The following is a 25,539-nucleotide window of genomic DNA, read 5'->3' on the forward strand; positions in this document are numbered from 1 at the left end:
CATTCAGTTTTTAAATGCTTTTCCAAGGGGTGCCTGGCTGGCTCAGTTGAGAAGCATGTACTCTTGATCTCAGGGTCATGAGTTTGAGCCCCATGTTGGGTGTAGAAATTACCTAAATAAAACTTAAAAAAAAAGAGAGAGAGAAAGAAAATGGTCTTCCAGCTTCTGCCTTTGCTCCCTTATAGTCAATTCTTCAGTCTGGGTGACTCTTGAAAAACATAATACAGATCCTTTTCTCAAATTCCTCCAATGGCTCCCCATCTGCTCAAAGATAAAGTCCTTTCACATCAACCCCAGCCCTACAACACACCATGCATGATGTAATGTAAGCTCCAAGCAGCTAGAATTTTTAATGTTTTGTTGAATGCAGCATCACCAGTACCTGGAATCCCAGTAGGACAACGTAAGAAACTCGTGTATTCAAATTTTTTTTTTCAACGTTTGTTTATTTTTGGGACAGAGAGAGACAGAGCATGAACGGGCGAGGGGCAGAGAGAGAGGGAGACACAGAATTGGAAACAGGCTCCAGGCTCTGAGCCATCAGCCCAGAGCCCAACGCGGGGCTCGAACTCACGGACCGCGAGATCGTGACCTGGCTGAAGTTGGACGCTTAACCGACTGCGCCACCCAGGCGCCCCAGAAACTCGTGTATTTAAATAAATGATCTTGCCTCAAGGGTTTTTACACTTGCTGTTCTCTCTGCCAGGAATGCTAATCCCTCAGATACCTGCATGACTTCCCACTCAGCCTCTCAGGGCTTTGCTCAAATGTCACCGATCAATAAGGTTTTACCAACTACCCTACTTAAATCACATCACAAATTCCCTATCCCTCCCTCCACTTTGTTTTCCTTGACAGAATTTCCACCACCTTTCCCCCTCTATATGTATTACTCATCTGCATATTGCCTGTCATCTCCCATCCCCATACTTATAAGTTCCATGAGATCAAGAATATTTTATTTTGTTCACTGCTTGAACCCGTAGCATCCAGAGCAGCGCCTTGCACATTGCAAATGCCCTAAGAGTTTGCGTTCCATTAATCTTTTATTAAATTTGAAGGCTAACAGTTAACTTCATGACATTCCCTAGTACAACAGCAACAAATTTCTTTGCTAGAAATATTTGCTCTAAAATCTCCAGTATAAATACTTAGACTTCCATCTGAAGCCACACAAGTAACCTAAAAACTGACATAAATTATGATTAAACGGATAATTCATTCTTCAACATTGCCTAATCACATCCCAGAAGTCTTTTTGTACTTATAGTAAATCTGAAATAATGATCTGAAATAATAATCTGAAGTCAGAAGAGTTCAGAAATCTTGTGCCCCCACTACCTAAAATATGAACAGAAAATAACAAAAAATGTTCAGTATCACTAGATCAGCAGAAAATGTAAATACTTACAGTATTTACTGATCTATTTCAAGATCATTATGCTGAGTGAAAGCCAAACAATCGAGTACATACTGTATGATTCTGTTTATTTAAATTTTAGAAAATGCAAACCAATCTACATGGAGACTAGAGCTCAGTGGTTGCCTGGGCTGGGCTGTAAGAGAAGGACAAACAAGCATGAGGAAACTTACGGAAGTGATGGAAATGTTCTGTCTTAACTGTTGATTTCAAAGTTAGGTGCATCTGTCAAAACTCACCTAACTGTACAATTAAGATTGACTGACAGACAAAATACTTACTGAAGTTAGTTAAGATTATTTTTGTGATCACCCATGACTGGGGAGTTTTTTATTCCCCAAGAATAATCAGAAAGATGAAGGAACCTACATAGATTTCTTCCAATGACAAGAAAAGACCATATATCTCAAGTGGGTTTGAAAGGATAAGATAAACAGGTTAAGACTGTACCCGTCAAACCATGCTCATCAAAACAAGGACTATAGAAATCCTCTTAGGTAATAATAGCATGCCATTTTATAAATGAAAAAAGCAGGCATAGAGGGTTCAACATCCCCCAAACCACAGTTTTCAGCTGAACTGAGAATCAAACACAAGCGATTCTCTTAACTCACTTTTCCACCTTAGAATGACTAAATTTAAAGGTTGGTAATATTCAAGTATTGGTACAGGGCAGGGAAAAAAGCATTCACATCCAGTTTATGTTGGCACCACCCTTTCAGAAAAACATTTCAGTAATAACAAACTTAAAATAGACACAACTCACAACTCTTTTAAGCCAGCTAATACTCCCTTCCAGGAAATGACAATACAGAAATCTTTTCAACTATATTTTCAAGAATGCTGCTGTATTAATTACATGACAATAAATTTGTAAGCAATCTTAATGTCAACCAATAAGAAATGGCTAAATAATTTAAGGTGTATCACACCTGGCCATAAAAAAAGAATGAGATCTATACAGATGTCTTGAGTAAAAGCCAAACCCTAGAACTGAGTGTATAACAATTTAAGAAGCAAACACAAAGGTTGGGAAGGAATCATCAAAATACTTATCTGGAGACCAGGAAAAGCGTGCTCAGTTGAAGGTAATGACTTTCACTTTTATCCCTATTTCTCATACTGTTAATTTCTTCATTTTTGCAAATATAATTTAATAACAAAGAAACTAAGATATATTTTTAACGACTATCAATGTTAAAGACAAATTCTGAATGAACTGCCAACTGTTCTGAATTACATTTAAAAAGAAAATTAGACATTTTGGTTGATTTAGGGAAGAACATACGGTGAAAGAGATTCACAGAAACTTAACTAAGCTTCCTTACCTTCTATAAAGAATGACATTTACTACAATCTTTTAGGGGCATTATGCAGGTATTAAAAAGATATTTAGGTAATAAGAAGATAACCAATTAGGCTTTCTTAATCTCTGAAATTCAAGAAGACATACCTGGGAATCTCCTGACCCACTCTTCTGCAACACTCAATGACATTTATATAAAACTATCCACACTGGGCCCAGCTATTAAGAGTAAATATGCTCATGTTTTACAATCTATTATTATTCCTTTGCTACATATTCTCCAGAAAATTATTTCTGCTTTTCTAAAAGGAAAAAGACCCCAAATGTAAACCTAATATAAGAGCTGTTAGGCATAGATTCATGAAATGGTTGTAATAAACATATAAATCCTTGGCAATTTCTTAATAAATTCATAAGATTTGTAAGACACATAAATTCATTAAGATTTTTCTTTAGCAGAAGCATATAAATATCAGAGAGAAAAAGGTCCTTGAGTGGGGGACAATGCTCTGGGACAACAAAACATTTAAATAAAGAAATCAAGTGCTGGATAACTCCTTCAAAATACTATTACTTAAACATATTACTCATATCATAAATATAACTGAGGTCTTATTGTAATAAAAAAAATGGGGCTTTACCAAAAACTAAATTAAGCACCTTTTTCACAAAATTAAATAAACCAAAAATGGTTACAACTGAATATATAAAAATACAGCATCAGTAATCCTTTACACTGAGCATGTTTAGACAAACTACAATTCCCTTTATAGGTTTATAAATAAAAGTACATAACATTATCACAGTATGGTTTAAGCTGACTGCTTCAACCCTACTAGTGTTTTATGGACAGAATTCTCCAAAATATGTTACTATAACAAGTACTCTCCTATAATACTCTTTCAACAAATCCTTTACAGATTATTTTGTGCCATGTATCATGCTAGGGACTGGCTGTGGCAGAAACACTGAAAACAACTTTATAGTGGTATTGCAATTGTACATTTATTTCCTCTCTCACACTGTGAAAAGCAGTATGGTATAGTGAAAAGAATACTGATGTAGAAAAAAATGTGGGTTGCAATTCCTGACCTAACCACTAACAACTCCTTTTTATGTTCAGAGTAACAGAACTATGTGTTATGTACCATGCAAAACTGATTCAGAAAAATCTGATTGGAGTATGTAAATGTTAAAAAAAATTTTTTTTTTAAATTTTTTTTTTTTTTCAACGTTTATTTATTTTTGGGACAGAGAGAGACAGAGCATGAACGGGGGAGGGGCAGAGAGAGAGGGAGACACAGAATCGGAAACAGGCTCCAGGCTCTGAGCCATCAGCCCAGAGCCCGACGCGGGGCTCGAACTCACGGACCGTGAGATCTTGACCTGGTTGAAGTCGGACGCTTAACCGACTGCGCCACCCAGGCGCCCCAAAAAAATTTTTAATTAAAAATAAGAATACAGCATTTCATTACATTTTTAAGGCTCTGAGGCTCATAACCATTGGAAATGACAAAATACTCTAACCTAAAAAGAAAAAAGAATTCTGCAGGCTCTTATTTATATTAAAGCTATAATGTTAGAATTATATAACCTTCTACCAGGTCACAGATTCTTTAACAATTAAAAAAGAAAAACATGTAAGAAATTTTCTAACAAATTTTATCCTTTTAAGAAATAGTCTCTAATTGTCTAGAAAAATATTTTTAATTTTCAAAATGTACTGTTTCCTCTCTCAAAACCCACAACATTCAGGGTGCCTGGCTGGCTAAGTCGGGGGAGCATGCAACTCTTGATCTTGGGGTTGTGAGTTCAAGCCCCACACTGGGCATTACTTAAAAACAAAATCTTAAAAAAAAAAAAATTCAAATAACATATATGACTTAACTACTTTTCTAAAAAAGACTATGTATGTATATTAGCATCTCTTTGTAGGTGTACAACCCTAGGCCTTCTTTACAGATAAGTATCAGATTTTCGTACTGAGAATCTACCTAAACCAAGAATTTGTGTCTGCCTTTTAGAGAACTATGCAGTGGTATTAAAGGTTTAACAACAACAACAAAAAAAGTTTATACAGAAAGCACCCAACTATTTTACAGACTCCAACCATATTTTTCCATTTAAAATTTTATCCGAGTATCTAACACTTCTGTTGATCATATATTATTAAAACAAGAATTCAAATAGCAAACAATAAAAGATGTTTTAAGTAATTGTGGCAAGTTCTATCCTTTTAAGAGTACTTGCATATTTAAAACATTTTATTAAGGTGTGAAAGGGAAAAAAGTTTTACAGTCAAAGATTTACTGACATGATTATCAATGCTTTCAATCAGAGTTAAACAAATCTTAAAATACGCATTGAGAGTTAATTATTGTCCATCTTAATTTCCTTTCATCTGAAATTCAGAAGTCATGTGTCCACTTTAGGGAAGATTTATATATGAAAAAGTTTATTAGAAAAATAAACAACTTTAAATTTTACAATATTTTCCACTTCCAAAATTCTTTTGTATAGAGCAAATGTGCCTTATGGTTTAAACATAAACTTGACTTACAAAATCTCATTTAGTCCTAAAGATACAAAAACACAAATGGTGAAATTGAGAAATTCAATGTAAAAATTTTTTTTTAAAAACACCATTTGTTGCAGATACCTAATATGGCAATATTTACTGAAAAGTATAAACAACTTTTACTGAACTTTACTGTACTGGTGTATTACCAAAATTAACATTATCAAATCAAAATGTAGATTAAGTTGTGTGGTTTAGGTTTATTTTTCCAAAAATTTTATCAACTATACCAGGAACTGGCAAATTTTTCCTTAAAAGGTCAGAGAGTAAATATTTTAGGTTTGCAGGCCCTAAGTTCTCACTACCCAACTCTGCTACTACAGGGAGAAAGCAGTCATACTTTCTCCTGAATGGATATACCTGTGGGCTGCAGTTTGTCTGCTGCTGAACTAGACAATGGATTTTGAGTAAGAGATTATTTCAGGTGCCATATTACAAATATGTCACATATAGGGGTCAGGAGGAACAATATAAAAGAGTAAACATCACTAAATGAACTATTATAAGTTAAAAATTTCACACTTATTTCCCAGTCTTAATTGTATGTGTGTATATATACAAGTTACAAAACTATTTCAATTCCACATTCTTTTTGGTGTGTTAATATAGTATCAGACCGAAGTCAGATAAGCAGCAAAGTACCATGAGAGATTCAGTACTCAGAGGCTAGCTAATCAATAACCATGAAATTAGGTTTTGACATCTAAATATTTCTACACGAAAAAATTAATTTATTTGCTGTGCCCCTAAAGAAAATGAGATGTATATTTCAGATGTCGTTTTAAAATTCAATTGAATTGTTACAATTTTGAAGCTAAATGTGATTTGCTTTGTTTTATTAGAAAAAATACTCAGGCAAGGTCTACAATCATCGGTCAATTAAGAATGACTTACAAGAACATGAGGCAATAAAATAAAAAATACAGGTACAAACTATATATCTGAAACACTTCTATTTGGCAATTTTATAACAAATCAAAATTTTAAAAGAACAAAGGAGATCGCAGATTACTTCGTAGATACAGAATAAAGCAATTGATGAAGTGCTTAAGCAAAAAAAACAAAAAAAGTAAAACACACTGCTTTCCTTTTCTTTTTAAAAAATAAATCACATTTGCTACAGATCAAATGGATAATACCCTTATTAAACAACCATTCCAGAATGTCTTATAGTAGCAGTGCTTTTATTTGCACTTCATTTAATTTTATATGACTCATTTCATGTATATAGATAGCTCTTTACCCCACTGTTAACGAATAAAGTCTCCCATAATTTTTATTATTTTAAAAATTTTTTTAAAGTAAATGAGAAATGATTTATGTATCATGGAACCTTTCCCATTTTGGAACCAAAGGCTTAATTCTATATTTTTGTCTATTCTTTTCTTTAAAAAATTTAGTGTAAAAACTGCTGGTTTTTATATCACTGTAGTAAAGTGAAAACTCCTCAATCAGGAGTATTTTTCTGCAGTTTGACTGCATATAACCACATATACTTTACAATATGTCCTTCCAACAGTAAGGAAATAATTGATTTCACGGTCACTGTCAGAAATGAGTGCCATAATTCTATTATGGGTATAGGTCCTCCCTCAAAGACTTTCTGGAAGGATGTTCAATGTGTTTTGTTCTTATAGATATTAACAGTAGTACATAGTCCCTTAAGTCTGCAAAGACATTTATTGTTAAAGAAGGTGCTTTATTAACAATTCCTCTGGCAGCACTAGTGAATTACAATATCCTTCAATATTATTTCTACCCATAATATATACATTTAACTTTCATGCCTCTAGAAAAACATCTACAGTACATTTCATAATATAAAAATATATTACAAATCTGCTGAATTATTTACAAGCAATGTTCTATTATCTCTATGCAACATTTGTTTGATACAATACTAACAAGTTACACATATTTCCATTTCTGTAAGTTAAAAAAAATCCATATGGCTTCTTGCTTACCAAGCAAGAAAGTGATTTTATTTTCCTTTTCAAAACCAACTTTGGTGCATAAAGGATTCAGTTTGAAGATACTTAAAAAAAAAAAAAAAAAATACAATTTTTCTTATGTTAAGATAAAACAGCTCATAAACCAAATGCTTTCCTCAGAAAAAAAATTAGAGGCTTATATAGGTTAAAATGAAAATATGAGGATTATTCAAATAATTTGAAATAAGAGGTTTTTCAAAAACCGTTAACAGATTAGTTATATAGGTAAATATTAACATACTGTACTCCATGAGAAAACCCTAGTCCTGAAAAGGGAGCCACCAGACATACTGCAACACTCTTTAACAGAAATTTTCAGCCCTAATTCGATAGACGAATTTTTAGTTGATTGCAAATGTCGTTCACTGTTTGCTTAAATACAAATTGAACACTTTTCTTATCAGAGTTCTGCAAAAGAACACAAATGGCAACCAATCACATCTATTTATCATAATTATCTCTTGATAATTTTCATTGTCTAAATATTTCCTAATATGACTTCAACTCAACAGACACTGTCAAGACAAATATCCTTACAGTGCTTTTGGTAATTTAAGGGCACATGTTGTAATTGTTTTTTTTTCCAATATAAACTACTGTAATTGCTAAAGGGGGAAAAAAAAGCAGCTTAAAGCAGCAAGCATGCAAAGCCTTTAAGAAGCTGTTCCACTAAGTTGCCAGAAGAGTGTTTGCTCAGTCTCCCACAGTACCATTCCATGAAAATGTGGATATACAGTAATATATTAATATATTCCACAGAAGAGCCTACTTCATTCACAGAATGTTTACACTAAGCATAAATATTACTCTAAATACCGGATTTAAGAAAAAAAAAAGGAAGGGGGTTATGACTCTAATGTGCAACTTTTACTAAACCCATTGTCAGTGACTAAGACTGCAGGTGTCCCCGCTTGTTTGCTTTTTATGTATTTATTTATTTTTTACCTCTTCAACCTCTTCTGCGGCATTGTTCTAGAAAAAGAGAAAAAGGAATATTCTTTTATTGGACTGAATCAAAAACACATTAAGTATTTCAAAAGAGACATTAAAAACATTAATAAGATATAGGCAGTGTGATAATCACTGATCATTAAAATCTATTTCCAAAGCATTCATACATTAATGGATGCAAATTTCAGTTATATAATATAGCTTTTTAATAAATCCTTTTTATGTAGGCTAATGTGATTCTAAAAAAGAATATCATGCCTAACACATGTATGTTAGCTAACTAGGACTTTAAAACTGATGTTTAAACCTTGAATAAATATGTTCTTTTTAGTTTCATTTTGAAGTTAATATATTTTTAGGTTTGTCATGCTTTCATTTTGAGATGTGTATAAGCCACAAAATATTTCTCCTAAAACAAGTCTGAATAATCACTTTATTCTTTTTACTTAATTTCACAAGTTCTCCAAATCAAAATCCAGACCTCGCTCACATGTTACACCACAGCAAATGTAGCCAGTTCTATTAATCTGTACCACTTTAGGAAAGACTCCATTCTAATTCCAGAATAGCAGAATCATGAAAATTTAGAGTCAAAATTAAATGTTAAGACCGGGGCAGCGGGCAGTAATACAGTTAAAGAAAATTAACTCCACAGATGCATTTAATATGTCTTAAGAACACCTTCATTACCCAAGAGTGACATCAATTTAGAATTGCAGACTTAACACTTTTCAGAACATACAATGCAATTCCTATGCTCTTTTGGACAATAGTTCTGCACCCAAATGGTTTTTTTTTTTTTAAGTTAATTTCACTAATATCTAAATTGCTTCCTATATACACAAAATAGCAAAAATAAGCTGTCTGTGAAAAAGGAAGAGCCTCAGAGAGGGAGAAGTAGAATGCAGGGCAGAAACACAAAGTTAGTCTGAATCTTATAATTAAGATTCATGCCCCTTTGTCAACTCTCTGCCTAAGGGATGTTTACAACCAGTTCTAATAGCAGGGTGGCTCTCCCCAAATATCACTCTTTTAAAATGCTAATTTTAATTACTCCCTTCAAAGAGTCAGCAGAAATAAACCCTAAATTAAGTACCAGTAAATAAAGAATATTCAATTATTTTTCTTAAAAAGAAAAAGGTAAATCATGACTTGCCCGTATTTTTGATAGTGGATTTCCCTCAATCTCTCCTCTGAGGTAATTTCACCGTTTTTTCTCAATAGTTAATAGTTAATTTCTCAAGAACACAGTTCCATCACACAGAAAACAAGTTTTTATTGTACTTATTATTAGCATCTGCACTAGAAGATCTTTAAAACAATTTGCGGGGTTGGAGTGCCTGGGTAGCTCAGTTGGAAGCATCAAACTTTTCATTTCAGCTCAGGTCATGATCTCACAGTCGTTGGATCGACTCCAAGTTGGGCTTTATGGTGACAATGCAGAGCCTGCTTGGGATTCTCTCTTCCTCTCTCTGCCCTCCCCCTCCAATCAAAATGAATAAACTTAAAAAATAATAATTTGGGGGGAATAGGGAAAACTTAAGAATCTTGGGGTTTCCACAAGGCAAGTCCCATTCATTATGTGAGAATTTCCCTCAGAAGAGATTTTAAATTATAGAAATCCTATTATACTGAATTACATTCCAGAAAGTTGAGTCATAGAATAAACAGAACCTTCAGAGTGTTTAACTGCTACAGGATTTGACATAGGGACAGAGTCTCTTTATGACAGCTAAAATTCACACTTGGGATTATCAATTATTATATGCTATCTTATTCTTATTCAACCTATTCCTATGCAAAATACATATCAAGTTGAAATTGATTTTTAAAACATAAAAATCTGCTCATAAAGAGTGCCTTTTAAGCATTTTCCCCACTTTCTGAATCACCCTAGTATACGTCATTTGGATGGAGGCAGTGTGGAGTTCAGTCATACCCTATCTGTGTAACCTTAGGCAAGCTATTTAAACTCTTGCCTCAGTTTTCCAATCTGTAAAACAGAGATAGTAACACCTACTTCACAGGCTGCTGTGAGGATGAAGTGTATGTAAAGCACCTAGCAAAGTGACTCAGCACATAGTCAGAAATGTTGGTCTCTTCTCCTTCCCCCCCTATACCTTCATAAGCACAGCACACTAAAACAAAGGTCAGATCAGAAAATTATTAGCAATGTGAACACTGAGCTACCTCTTAAAAACAAACACAACAATATTTAAACTGTTCTAAAGGCTTGGGTAGAGTAGAAGTTTAAAAATTCATCATTTATGGTATTTTAGGGCATTTGTGGTATATTCCCAGATCCATAAAAGTCTGGTATTGTAAAAAGAATTACGTATGTAAACAAAAGACACTTATTTTCAAAATAGTATGTACATTAGAATTTAAGCTACGTAAGATAAATCTGGAATTAAGTTGGCATATAAACTTTACCAAAATAATTATCTTTCTGGATTCTACAATTTATAAGCTTTTGTGATGTAATTTCCATATACAAAGCTCCAGAAAGCAAGCTATGCTTGGTACTGAAATTCAGTACTTAAAATTAAGTCCTAACCTTATATCCAAAAAGTTTAGGGAAATTTAAGATTATGATTCAAAAATTAAAACATCTAATCAAGAATTAAATTACCTGTATATGTTTGGATCCAAAAGCAAGGCAGTATCTTTGGGTAGCTTTGATAAATGAACTACTTTAGTTTTTAATTGATGTCGTTCACTTTCATTCACCCACACGTCAGGCAGACTATGAATTAAAAAACAAGTCATAAATGAAAAAGCATTCATTTTAAACTTACCCTTTATATAACTTCACATTACCCAGACTTTTCTGTTAGCGTGACTGAGCCACAGAAATTAACAACCTTCTCAGAAGCCAAAGAAATAGCAACGGGATGCGGAGTCCCAGGTAAAAAAATGACAGTGAAATTTCAGGCATGAATTTGGGAATGAATTAGGAATTTTTGCTGGCAAAGCCATATCAAACTTAGAAACACATATTATAGAACACTGCCTTGTCTTTTAGTTCAATGAGTAAATGTCATACTTGAGCTTGACTTGATGGAGTTTTTCTTTTTTTTTTTTTTTTTATTGAGGTATAGTTGACATCCAATGCTGTATTAGTTTCAGGTATACAACATAGTAATTCGACAATGCCAAAAATTACTCTCTCACCATATCATATTATTATAGAAATATTGACTATATTCCTTATGGTAACACCAAGTTGAGAAATAAGTAAACACTCAAGTAGATTAAACTCTACTTTAAAAAAATGCACATGACCAAAATCCTGAATTCAAAGAAATTCAATCCTATTGGGAAATTCAAATAAAAACAATTTGACTGATATTTATACTGATCAATATCCAAAATACTAAAAATACACAGATATTTGACTATACTTTAAAGAAACTGTTTATACCCTTAATATAAAAAGAGCTCTTACAAATCAGTATGAAACAGGTGAATATTCCTCAGGGAAAAAGGAACACGATAGACAAAGGATACAAACCAACAATTCACCAAAGATAAAAACAGTTTAAAAATTATCTTATTTGTAATCAAAGAAATATAAAATGTAAGAATGATAACAGTGTTAATAACCAGAGAAATAAGCTCTCTAATGTAGTGGGTAGGATTATAATTGGCACAAATTTTCAGGAAGGCGATGTGTATTGAAACCCATCAATAATTTGCATATTTTGTGTACTGGCTGATCTTAATATCTCTTTAACTGTAGAGAAAAACGGGGACCTTTAGTGTTTCAGCAAAAAAGGGAGTTCATTAAATAAATTTTACACAGCCATTTCAAAATATTTACGGTAGCATTTCCACAAAACCTGGATGGAGGGGATGTATGTGGAAAATATGTTCTACGTTAATGGAAGTTTGATAGTCACAGGATTAAAAAAAAGCTAGATTTCTTTACTAATATGCTAACATGTATTGTAAACTCTCAAATCTATTGAAGAACTCTTAATTCACATCACATTAACATCTCCTTAGAATGAAGTCTGAGAAACAATACTATAGAAAAATACTGAGTAACAAAAGATAAATGTTAACCACATACTATTAATTTCTGAAAAACCAAGTATACACAATGAGAGTCCATTCATTTATTCTATTCTTGGTATTTATTGATTTTACCCCAAACTTCTATGATTTATATACCTTTATTACCTTTTCTAACAAAAAGAATTTTAATAAAAACATAAAAGGAGGGGCACTTGAGCGGCTTAGTCGGCTAAGCATCCGACTCTTGATTTTGGCTCAGGTCACGATCTCACAGTGCGTGGGTTTGAGCCCTCCATCAGGCTCTGTGCTGACAGTGCTGAGCCTGCTTGGGATTCTCTCTCCCCCTCCCCCTCCTCCTCCTTCTCTGCTCCTCCCCCAATTGTGCTCTCTCTCCAAAATAAATAAACATTAAAAAAAAAGATAAAAGGAAAATTAAACATAAAAACATGAAAAACCTAAGGATTTTCAGGGCCAGAAAAATATAATGCTTTTGGAAAACAAGCCAAATGATTCTTCTTTATCACTGTGAGCTAGAAAATGTTTAGAATTTTTTTAAATGATTCAAACACAGGCAAAACTAAGGCTGCTTGCATACTGCCTGAGGGTCATCTAAAAATCATAAAAATAATTACATTCTAAAAATGATTAAAAATTGCTACAACAACTTTTATTGAAAACAGAAACAGCTAGTTGTAAAGGTTGTAACTTGAGTCAGGTACTATAAGAACTTTCACAGATTCTTTAACCCTGACAGGTCAAAATGTTTTGCAGTCTAATTTCTGTAATTCTTTTATATTCAAACACAGTAACTATTCAAACACAGTAAATATTTGAGTGTAAGATCATAATAAAAATAAGAGAGTCTATGGGGCACCTGAATGGCTCAGTTATTAAGCATCTGACTTCAGCTCTGCTGTCAGTACAGAGCCACTTCAGATCCTCTGTCCCCTCTCTTTCTGCCCCACCCCCACACCTGTATACTCTCTCAAAAATAAACATTAAAAAGAAAATAACAAGGATGCCTGAGTGGCTCAGTCAGTTAAGCGTCTGACATTGGCTCAATCATGATCTCATGGTTTGTGAGTTCGAGCTCCACACTGGGCTTTGGGCTGACAGCTCAGACCCTGGAACCTGCTTTGCATTCTGTGTCTCCCTCTCTCTCTCTGCCCCTCCACAGCTCGCACTCTCTCTGTCTCTCTCAAAAATAAACATTAAAAAAAATTTTTTAAAGAAAATAAGAGAGTCTATTAATTATACAGTATTTCAAATACTTACATGTCTTCAGGCATCCAATGAAGCAAAAGTTTTATCTTTCCAGAATCCTCTTTTCTCTTAGCTATTACCTAGTAATGATATAAGAGATCATAAAAATGATTTGTAAAACATTATTTTAATGCATCAATAAAAAGCAGTTTTGATTCTAATTAAGAATTTTTAAGTATTCATATCCTGGACCAGATATTATCACAGAATTTTGTTCTGACCTGCTTTAATAGCAGCTTCACCTTTTGATCATACATTTTCACAAAAGAAACAGAGAAAAAAGGAGTTGAAAAAATTTTGTATGCCCAAATATTAATACCATATTATCTTTATTAAGGGACTGAAAAATGCTATTTATTTTACTATTAAAGTCTGAAGATTAGCTAGACTGCCAACCAACAATGCATTATTAGTTGAAATTTTTTTTTAATTTTTTTAATGTTTATTTATTTTTGAGACAGAGAGAGACAGAGTGCAAGTGGGGGAGGGGCAGAGAGAGAGGGAGACACAGAATCTGAAACAGGCTCCAGGCTCTGAGCTGTCAGCACAGAGCCCGACGCGGGGCTCGAACCCACGAACCGTGAGATCATGACCTGAGCCGAAGTCAGACGCTCAACCAACTGAGCCACCCAGGTGCCCCTAGTTGAAATATTTTTAAAGAATAAGATGGTAAAGAAAAAAGAACTGCGGAGATGGGAGAAGTCTATAATTTATGACTAAGATATTTGTTGTTTACTTGGGTGTTTTTGTTTGCTGGTTGGTTTGTGTTACTTTAAATGAAACAGCTAATCAGTGTTTAGGTTCAATTATAAGGAATGTACAGATCAACCTAAATTAAAAAGACCTACATAACATAAATTATAAAAAAGAGAATATACTGGGGTGCCCAGTTAAGTGCCCAACTTCAGCTCAGGTCATGATCTTGCGGTCCATGAGTTCGAGCCCCCCGTAGGGCTCTGTGCTGACAGTGCAGAGCCTGGAGCTGCTTGGAATTCTGTGTCTCCCTCACTCTCTGACCCTCCCCGGTTCATGCTGTGTCTCTTTCTCAAAAATAAACATTTTTAACAAAGGGTAATATACTGGTCATTCATTACTAGATTCTGAAAATTAAGATAATGCTTAAATAATAACTGACCAAAATGGTATTTTGTAACTCTTACAACTTCCATATTAGCAAAATTAGCACTGTAGTGTTCTCATAATCGAAGTCTCAGTATTTTCACCAACTTTAAGCTGCAAACAGCCACCTCAAAATATGTTGAAGCATTATATTAAAGTAAAAACAGCACTTTATACATCAATAAAACTTGTAACTCCCATTACTTAAAAATCAATAGTTAGGTACTCTAATTCTAGACTTGATAATAAGATTAATTTAAAAGACTAAAGACAAATCTGAGGATGCTGAAACAAAACACCTCTACAAAAAAATTATAATATAAAAACAATGCAAACCAACTGACTAGTAACTAGGATTCTGCTGACCTCTTCTGGAGAAGGCTCGGAAGAAAATGTTTCAATTAAAGACGACAAATTAGGCAAACTGCATATAGCATAGTACCACCTCACACATATATTTTTCTGCAAAACCGTTTCATTATCTACACAGTTATTTCCTATAAATGCTTATTTGATTACTAAGGAAACTTAAAATTGCAGTTCATATTGAATATCTGACTGCTAAAAGAAGCGATTCTGTTTAACACATACCACCTCCATCAAAACCTTTCTAGTCATGGAACTTGGGTGAACCTGTCCACCTAACTCCTTTCTTTTTTTTTTTAAATTTTTTTTTTACATTTATTTATTTCTGAGAGACAGAGAGATAGAACGTGAGTGGGAGAAGGGCAGAGAGAGAAGGAGACACAGAATCCAAAGCAGGCTCCAGGCTCTGAGCTGTCAGCACAGAGCCCGATGCGGGGCTCGAACTCAAGAGTTGTGAGATCATGACCTGAGCTGAAGTCGGACGCTTAACCGACTGAGCCACCCAGGTGTCCCACTCCTTTCTTTTCTATTATGTCCACGAAGACCTGTTCCCAGACTGATGCCTCTTGCATCCACTTTCCTCAGCAAAAAGCATTCCTCAAGATTACACTCTACTTTTGTGGCTCTTCCTTAGTCAAGGTACTTGTGCTTCCACAAGGTCACTTGAGATGCAAATCATCCCTACTCCTTAGTTTTTATGGAAAAAAAACTTGTCATACCTTGTATGACAAACATAGGTATATTCTTAAAATCTCTCAAATGTTTTCTACAGCTAAAAAGCTTATTTTCATCTTCATAAATGGTTTTGTCTCTGTAAATTAAAAAAGAATTTTTCCAGACTCCTAATATCATCACCACTATTTTTAGGTCCTTCACTTTTTTGATCATAACTATTCCTCCCATGGTGAACCTAAGGATTTCATCACAAGGGAGATGCTCTAATGAAAGCATGTGAATGTTGATGCTTCATTTCTTAAAACACAACTGTACTCATCATTGTCACCACTATTCCCTAATATGTAGAGATACTTGCTCATTACCAAACCATTATTTCATCAGATTTATTGTCCTTTAAAATCAGTGATAAGCCCCAAATCTCACTCCTTAGACTTCTTTATTTATACTTAGTTCCTACATGATTCTATCCAGTCTGATTCCTTTAAATACCACTAATATGCTGAAAACTTACATATTTGTATCTGTGGCCATACTTCTTCTCTGAGCTCAAACTCTTACATCCGTGTGCCTAAGTTAAAGAGGGAGTAGATTCTCTACTGAATGTATCAAAATTATAGCTCTTGACACTCCCCTCTCCCCCAATCTGCTTTCCCCAAAGCCTCTATTAAATAGCAACTCCACTACTTTGCCCAGTTGCCCAGGCCAGAAACACTGCGGGCATCCGTTACTTTCATTACCAAACCTGACATCTGATCCATCATAATTCTGGTTAGTAATACTTTCAAAAGATATCCAGAATCTAACCCTTCTCCACATCTAACCATTCTAAGCATCTCCACCATAACCATTCTGGCCTTTTCTCACCTGAGATAAAAAGGCTGATGTCTCTTTCCCCCACCCTGACCTACATTCTGTCCTCAACACACAAAACAAGTGAGCACATTAAAATCCACATGAAAGAGGGGCACCTAGGTGACTCAGTCGGTTAAGCATCCGACTTCAGCTCAGGTCATGACCTCAGGGTTTGAGTTCGAGCCCCATGTCAGGCTCTGTGCCAACAGCTCAGAGCCTGTAGCCTGTTTCAGCTTCTGTGTCTCCCTCTCTCTCTGCCCCTCCCCTGCCTGAACACTCTCTCTCTCTCTCTCCCTCTCAGAACTAAACATTAAAAAAAAAAAAAAATCCACAAGAGAAAAGAGATCAGTGAGTTCACCAGGGTAGGGGATGGAGGCAGAGATGAACTATAAAATTACAGTAGGAAACCTTTGAGTGATGGGAATGTTCTGTATCTTAATTGTGGCGGCAGTAGTGGTTTCACAGGTAAGTACAATAGATAACTGTTTAAGTGGGTACAGTTTTATTTATTACACCTCAATAAAAATTATTATAAAAAAAAAAAATCAGACCATGGCTACTCAAATTTCTTCAACGGCTTCCCATCACACAAAGAATAAAAGCCACAGTCTTAGTCAAATAAGGTTCTCCCCACTCTGACTTAACTCTTACTCTCTCTGCTTTCGTGCATACTTGGCCTATTTTCAAACATACTTGGCATATTCCCACTTTGCAATTCTATATTTGATTTTCCCTCTAGCGATGATGTTCATCCCCCTAATAACTGAATGGTTCATACCCTCACTTCCTCTACTATTTCATCTTATCATGTCTCTTCCACTAGACATAGTTTATTGTTTTGTTTTAATCAGTTTTGTTCTCTGCTGTAACATTAGTACAAAGCAGGTGCTCAGTATTTAAGTGAATGGACAAATGAGTACTAATGCCATACTATGGGTCTGGAGACCACAACTTACTTATTGACCTTTGAAAAGAAGAACAATTATAGACCAAATCATAAGCCTACGTTACCAACTTCAAAGGAGGACTTCAACCATCACTGCTGAACAAGCCCCTGATCTTGCTGAATCCCAACAAAATTCCCCTTACAGCCATTTTAACTTTGGTCTTCACAAAATCTGTTTTTCCTTTCAATCCTTTTATTCTTATTTAGATAACTATATTTCCAATGTTTTTTTATATTTATTTTTGAGAGAGACAGAGACAGAAAGACACAGACACACACACACACACACACAAACACACACACACACACACACACACACACACACACACACACACAGGATCCAAAGCAGGCTCCAGGCTCTGAGCTGTCAGCACAAAGCCTGACGTGGGGGGGCTTGATCTCACGAACCGTGAGATCGTGACCTGAGCCAAAGTCAGACACTTAACAGACTGAGTCATCCAAGTGCCCCTCCAATATTTTTTTTAATCCAATTTTTCTTTATAGAGAATATACAGTTTCACCTTTCCTCAAACCCAAACTCACACCTCTCATGTGCTCCAATCTCAGAGCAATGGTTCCCTTGCTTTGTGTCTAATCTTCTACATTTGTTGCCTTTAATTCTGGCAATCATAGTCAAAACTGGGAATTTTTCATTGGAAGTATACACAAATGAAAAAGTAAAAATGCAATGCAACAAAACCTCAAGGTTACAAGAGATGGAAAAAACAGATATTCAAACCAGCAGAGAAATTGGTATCAATATGATCTTTTGTATTTTATCCTTGTGTATTCTGATTGATCTAAATACTAAAACCTAAATTTAGTATATTTTATATTTCAAGAGTCAAAACAATCTCTTTCTCCAGAGATTCAAATCAACAAGGTCTGACCTAAAATTTACCTCAGGGTGCCTGGGTGACTTAGTTGGTTAAGCATCTGACTCTTGATTTCAGCTCAGGTCATGACCTCACGGTTCGCAAAACCAAGCGTGGCCCACGTTGGGCTCCACACTGCATATGGGACCTGCGTGGGATTCTCTTTCTGCCTCTCTCTCTGCTCCTCTCCTCCCCACCCCCACCCCCCGCTCTCAAAATAAATAAACATTTTTTAAAAACACTTAAAAAAATAATAAAGATGACTGCATAATAAAACAGCAAAGGGCCCGGGGAAAAAGAACAACTCTGTTACCTCCTAGCTAACCAAAAATAGTTATTGCTTTTTCAAATTTGGTATAGTTACCAAACTCTGGTATAGTTACCAAACAGAGGTAACTCTGTTACCTCCTAGCTAACCAAAAATAGTTACTGCTTTTTCAAATTTTCCTATATTGAACAACACAGTCATTCAGCAAATAAACGGACTACTGTGTGTCAGGAACAATTACAGAAACTTGGGCTACATCAGTAGAATAAATAAATAAAAATTCCCTCCTTCAGGGCACCTGGGTGGCTCAGTCAGTTAAGCATCAGATTCTTGGTTTGGCTCAGGCTGATCTCACAATTTCATGAGTTCAAGCCCCATGGTGGGTTCTGTGCTGGCAGCACAGAGCCTGCTTGGGATTCTCTCTCCCTGCCCCTCCCCCACTCACAATGTCTCCATGTCTCTCTCTCTCAAAATAAATACATAAACTTAAAAAAAAAAATCCCTCTTTCATAAATCTTTAATTTGATGGCCATTATCTTATTTCTGTTTAATACCAACTTTAGATGTGTTTCTGAGGCTGAAGGAAAAGCATGTAAGCACTCAGGGATAAGACTTAAAAGAAGTCTAATACTCTAACTTTACAAATGAGGAAACCAGAAAAGACACCTAATTATAAGGTCAAAGCCTGATCTGCAAATGCCTACAAGCCCAAAAGTCACCCTAATATTCCTAAATAGCTCAAATTAAAGGCTAAAATATTCAATTGAATCATCAAAATGTTGAACTGTGGGGAATACAGTTGACTCTTGAACAACCCAGAGGTTAAGGCTGCCAACCACTCACCCAGTCAAAAACCCACATATAACTTTTGACTCCCCAAAAACTAACAGCCTACTGTTGACCAGAAACCTTACCGAAAACATAAAGTCGATTAACACATATTTTGTACATTATGTGTATTATATACTACATTCTGACAATAAAGTAAACTAAAAGAAAACACTAAAATCATAAGGAAGAAAAAATACATTTACAGTACTTTACTATGTTTATTGAAAAAAATCTGTATGTAAGTGGATCTGTGCAGTTTAAACCCATGTTGCTTAAGAGTTAACTGTATTTGTTTTACAACCAACAATACAAGTAATTTTTAAAATACTGATAAAGCAGAACTTTTTGATTTTGTTAAAATATATATTCTAAGGTTTTGAGCAGTTTAGAAATGTGATTGTGAAAGTCAAAATACATGTTCTTGCAGACCTACACAGATAATTAAAAAACAAAAACAAATACTTACAGTACTATGAAAAACAACACTGTGTCCCTTCCCTAAACTTTCTATATGAGCTGAGAGGTTAAAGCATATGGCTCGATGTCTTATCGCATCCAGTGTTTGTGCATCGAAGAAATCATGTGGTCGTGCTAAAAGTCAACACAAAAGAAGTAAAGAATATTTAGAAAAATGTAACAATTTGCCAAACAGCCAAATAGTCCATTTTCTACAAAAAATGTAATAAGTAAGGGTTAAAACAATTAACAAATATCTGGTGTTTAAATAAAAAATTTTATTTTGCTTTCAGAACATGGGTTCTAGCTGACAAGAAGAATATACAAAAGCTAATGAGTAAATGTGGCTTAATTGTGCCATTTGGTGTGGGAGGTTGTAACCTCAGACCTCATGATTCCACATTTCGCTATCTTTTCCATGTAACTTCATATTTTACTCCTGCATCCTGCCTGAGCACCAGTCCTGCATTTTCAACAATCTGATGAGTATCTCCATCTATCAACACACTGAGATCTAATTCACCACAGCCAAACATATAACATGTATGTCAGGAATACTCTATAAACATGTAATCAAAAATTTTCCAAATTTGGGGCACCTGGCTGGCTCAGTGGGAGGAGCATGCGACTCTTGATCTCAGGGTCATGAGTTCAAGCCCCACGCTGGGTGTAGAGATTATCTGAATAAATAAACTTAAAAAAAAAATTCCAAATTTGACAAACTGGTAATATTATTTTGGAGTTCTTGACAATTATTTTCTTGACTGTAAATAACTCTTCCAACAACAATCTAAGAAAATTATGAATACATCCTTGAATGCCAATGAGTCCGCCAAAATTCTTTCTAACTCCCAACTCCACCAGTTATTAGCTGTGCAACTTTAGGCAAACTGCTTAATCTACTTGGCCTGTTTCCTTATTTGTGAAACGGAGATAACAACAGCTATAGTTTAGGAAAAAGAAATGCATGTGAAAAATGCCTTCATAAGTCACAAAGCAGTTTATATTAATAAGCTTATACTACTTTTAAAAATAAACTCACAAACCTAGAGTAAGCTTTAGTGTAATCACAAAACTATACACTAAAGGTTTAATTTGGTAAGAACATTTTTTAAATTTCTATTTTCATCCCGCTAGTATTATTATAAATTGTGCTATTTTTATTCCTAATAAGAACATTGCTCACAAGGAAAATGAATTTATTTTACAATTGTGGAGCTTACTAATACATGTAATTTTTCAAGATCCTATGTAATTAAGTATTACATTTTATTGACATTAAAAGAGAGGGCTTGATTTCCTGCTACAGCATATTCTGAATTACATGTATGCTGATTTACCACATTATTCTGATTTACTACTATATGAAGTGGATTTTCCTCTACTAATCATGGAGTTCTCAGAACACCTACACAAATCCACCAGAGCTTTTGTGGGGAAATGTTTCACCAGTTGGCATACTCAATACAACAACCTAAATAGCTCTTTTTTTTACTGGATCTTTCTTCAAAAGGAAATAAGCAAAACAACATCAAGTAATAAACTAGCAGAACCCACAACACTAGGAATGCAACAGGAAATCAGTAAGAAAAAAATATCTGACATTTATGGAATAAAAAAGTCATGATTTTACTTAAACACTGAGAAACAAATTCCCTTCCTGTTAGATTTGTGGCTACTGGCAGGAAAATAAAGCGTACTCTATTCTGTCCATGCTCTCCAAATACGCTTTTTCCTGAGCATGATAAGCACTTAAGAAAAATAGAAACTAAAATAATAGTCTCCAAAGCAGGTCTTGTCATGATCCATTAGGGTAAGGGAAGAAAACAATATCACTACTTTTTTTATTCCATCTCAATGTTTTTTTCATATATCCTTCTTGGTAATTGTTTTATAACTTGCATCAGCAGCATTACCTGTGTGTACTGTGTAAGTACATGTTGGGATAGGGTGCCCAAGCATTTTTTTTTTCTAACTGATGAGCTGTACAATCAAAAACTTCTGGAGACCACAAAAATAGAGGCTCTATTTTCCTGTGGTTCAGAATTAAACATACCATCTGATTTCTTTTTTTGCCCTTCAGGTATGGTATTATGGGTATCCTTCCCAAGAACAGTACTATAGTTATGTAAAAGAATATTCTTAGGAGATGCATTCTTAGAATCTATGTTGTAATCAGAACAAAAACACTACATATATAGGGAGATAAAGCAAATATGGCATATTCTCTAAATGAAGGATATGCAAGTATTTATTGTACTCTTCTTTCCACTTTACTTTGAAGTATGTTAAAACAGAAAAGCTTTGAAATAAATTTTATAAATTGTATCAAAGAGAAAATGACTTAAGCTGCAGTTCTACTGTTCATTGATATACTTCTCTCCCAGTTAAGTGAAAATGACCTTTCTGAATCACATGAGGAAGGCACTAGCAAAGTGATGATTTTACTACACTGCTACAGATAGGCACATTTTTAAAGAAGGAATGGACTGCAACAGCAGCAACCCTGCCATTCAAATCTTAATAGTGACTGCTCACAACGACAGCTCCTGAATCTTTTAAAGCTCATATACTCAGGATTATCTTTATTCTCCCCCCATAAAACAGGAAACAAAAAGACTGTTTTTCCCCACCACTCTCCCTACACAGCCTGTTTTACTAGTTAATACTGGAAAAAACAACACTCTCAAAAGAGGCCATATACTTAAGCAGGCACCAGTCCCTCCTTCTCTAAGAAAGAACTAGATATTTAACTAACCCATTCTCTTTAAAAGAACTAGCAAATTGCATAGATACTACCAAATAATACGAAACAGTCAGTAAGTTTAACTGATTACACTACGTATACACAGAGATGAAAATAGTAATGAGGCTACTGAGTCAAAGAGGCGGGAAAGTGATTCCCAACTTTGTGTGATTGCAAGTACCACATCAATATTCAAGTAAAAAAAAAAAAAAAAACATGTAATTTCTGTTTTTCTAAAAGGAAGTCAAAAGGAAAATGGATCCATAACCTAAATTCAATAGCCAACTTTGAAAAATAAACATTTATTTCAAAAATAAGAAACTTAAAAGAGAGCTTAGAAAAGTTTGTCACCCATGGTTTGTTCATTTGTCCACTGTAGCTTTGTAGTAACAAAAAAAAATTGAACATTTTAGAGACAAGCCTTCTAGTCTGGATTAGTGTCTGGAGTCTCTTCTACATTCTAATCAAATCCCAAGAGAAAAGGTAAGGTACAATCTATTTTTTTTCTATCTAGTTCACCCTTGCAGTGGACTCCCTTTCAATTACAGCTTCAGTCAATTCTCGCTCTCCATTCAGGATGTGCTGAATCAGCCAGCTGACACCACAAACCAGGCAGAGTGCTAGGCTCTGGAGCTTCAACATCAATTCCTGCTCCCCGCGTATATAAAACTTATCATCTAGACTATATCCTAAATATTGAGGATACATTTCATAATCTGGTAATTAAACATATTAACATATGTGTTACAACACATTTAAGTACAGAGACACACACTACCAATAGTTTTGCTATTCACACATACCACTCTGCAGCAGATTGGTTACTTTTACTTCATTATTACCTTTAACATGTTCAAATTTTCTAAAATATCAACACTGCCGTATTTTAAATTTTCTTGTTTTACAGCAGAATCAAAGGACCCCTCAAACTCTAACTGTTTACAGACTTTGTATTCTAAGGCCACATATACTTACCCTCTCTTAACTAGAAAGGTAAGACAAAACATACATCACTGAACTCTCACACTAACACCCAAGGGATCCCATCTGTTTATTACTGTTAACAAAAATACACAGAGTTAAAGAACAGTAAAACCTGAATTTGCATGAAAGCCCAACATAGAAACAAAAGCTATCTACTACATACAGATTTTTAGTGAAAAACTTACGTAATGAACGTCGTCTTTTGTTCTTTAATTTTCTCCTTTTGTTCATTCCAGCTTTAGAAGGAGATTCTTCTTTGGCCTTTGGCTGGCTAGAAACTTTTGAGGAGTTCTGCTGACTGAAGTGTGTGGGTACATGGCGAGCTAGCCCTCCCTGAGAAGCAAAGCTGGCATTGCAGCCACCAACAACACACTAGACAAAGATAAAAAAGGATGTCAGGGATGCCATGCAAGGCACAAGTATATGAAGGAGTGAATATTCTGTTATTTTCAGAAGTAAATGAGTAACACTATAGAACTATTCCAGATAGAAACTACGAGAGATTACTACACCCTTTCTTTTTATAAGGTGCCCCAAATAATACACATTAGGCAGTGGCAGAGCTGGGAAATAAAACTCTAGTGTCACGACTCTCCAGTTTACTGCTCTTCCCACTGTACACAAGACAAAGATAGTGAGATCTTCTTCCCAGAAAAATCGGGTTTTGAATTAATCATTTTGCTAAGAAAAACAGTAACTTTTTTTTAAATCAGAGAATTACATATCCTGACAATTACTTGGGACTCCTAGATTTCTTTTTTAATGTTTATTTATTTATTTGAGAGACAGAGCACAAGATCGCGATGAGCATGGGAAGGACACAGAGAGAGGGAGAGAAAAGAATCCTAAGCAGGCTCCGTGCTGTCAGCACAGAGCCTGACGCGGTGCTCAAACTCATGACATGTGAGATCATGACCTGAGCTGAAATCAAGAGTCGGATGCTTAACTAACTGAGCCACCGAGGCACCTGGGGACTCCTAGATTTCTAAAATTATTTTTATCTTAACCATATATACTACTTCAATACATTCAGCAGCCTCCTTACTGTTCTACCCTGTTGTAACAGGAAAGAAATACAGTGATACTGACTTTTAAACAATTAGATCCAGCCACTCCGAGAAGACTTACCCTCAGGGTTGGTTTTACCCAACTCGTTAAGTTCCATTAAATACTGCCTGCCTCTTTAGCCTTCAGCACTTGCCAAGACTGAGATAACTACCCAAGTCACCTGGCAGATCTGCTACTCCAACAATGAATGCAGAACATTTAGATATCATTAAAATTATAATAAACAAATTAGCTACAGTACAAAGTGTATGACATCTAACAAGTGAATGTTAGTAATTAAAACAAATGCCATTTACAAAATGATCACCACAGCAAAATTCATAGCTAGATTTCCAGGGGCTCTTCTATTGGTAACTAAGCCAATTTACTTAGATTCTGACTTGACAACCAAACTCCAAGCATCCAAATCCGCCAAATCATGTCAAACACCAAATAAATCTATCACATTGTTCCTAGGTGGTTCAACGTACAATAGAGTTTATCTAGATAATACCACAAAAAAATGTACACGTTTCCAGGCTCTTTCTTTCAATCCAGGCAACTTTACCATTTTAAACTTCAACTCTCTACTAGGGATCATATCTTTATTCAGTCTCTCTAAATCTACCCAACTTAAGAAAAGCTCATCCCTTTGCAACTACATGGATGGAACTTGAGGGTATTATGCTAAGCATAATTAGAGAAAGACAAATATCATATGAATTCACTCATATGGAGGAATTTAAGATACTAAACAGGCGAACATAAGGGAAGGGAAGCAAAAATAATATAAAAACGAGGGGGACAAAACCTAAGAGACTCTTTGAGAACAGAGGGCTGCT

The 25,539-nt window shown here is 34.9% G+C and overlaps 1 protein-coding gene across 2 annotated transcripts in view; it reads right to left on the reverse strand.

Moving 5' to 3' along the window:
- The window catches only part of AEBP2 (AE binding protein 2), a 96,037-nt gene that overhangs the window by 18,883 nt on the left and 51,615 nt on the right, over positions 1 to 25,539 (reverse strand). The window contains exons 4-9 of one of the 2 annotated variants that reach the window (XM_025930567.2): positions 23,836 to 24,022; positions 19,931 to 20,055; positions 13,542 to 13,609; positions 10,879 to 10,992; positions 8,241 to 8,267; positions 6,124 to 7,703 (exon numbers count right to left, since the gene is read on the reverse strand). In XM_025930567.2, the coding sequence (XP_025786352.1) occupies positions 7,658 to 7,703; positions 8,241 to 8,267; positions 10,879 to 10,992; positions 13,542 to 13,609; positions 19,931 to 20,055; positions 23,836 to 24,022 (567 nt within the window). In that variant the 3' untranslated portion in view covers positions 6,124 to 7,657. Of the gene's footprint in view, positions 1 to 6,123; positions 7,704 to 8,240; positions 8,268 to 10,878; positions 10,993 to 13,541; positions 13,610 to 19,930; positions 20,056 to 23,835; positions 24,023 to 25,539 lie in introns of those variants that run through there. The other variant, XM_086713953.1, reaches the window with a different exon arrangement.

Source organism: Puma concolor, chromosome B4 (genome assembly GCF_028749965.1).
Source record: "Puma concolor isolate L17-30 chromosome B4, mPumCon1.1.hap2, whole genome shotgun sequence".
Classification (NCBI taxonomy): Eukaryota; Metazoa; Chordata; class Mammalia; order Carnivora; family Felidae; genus Puma; species Puma concolor.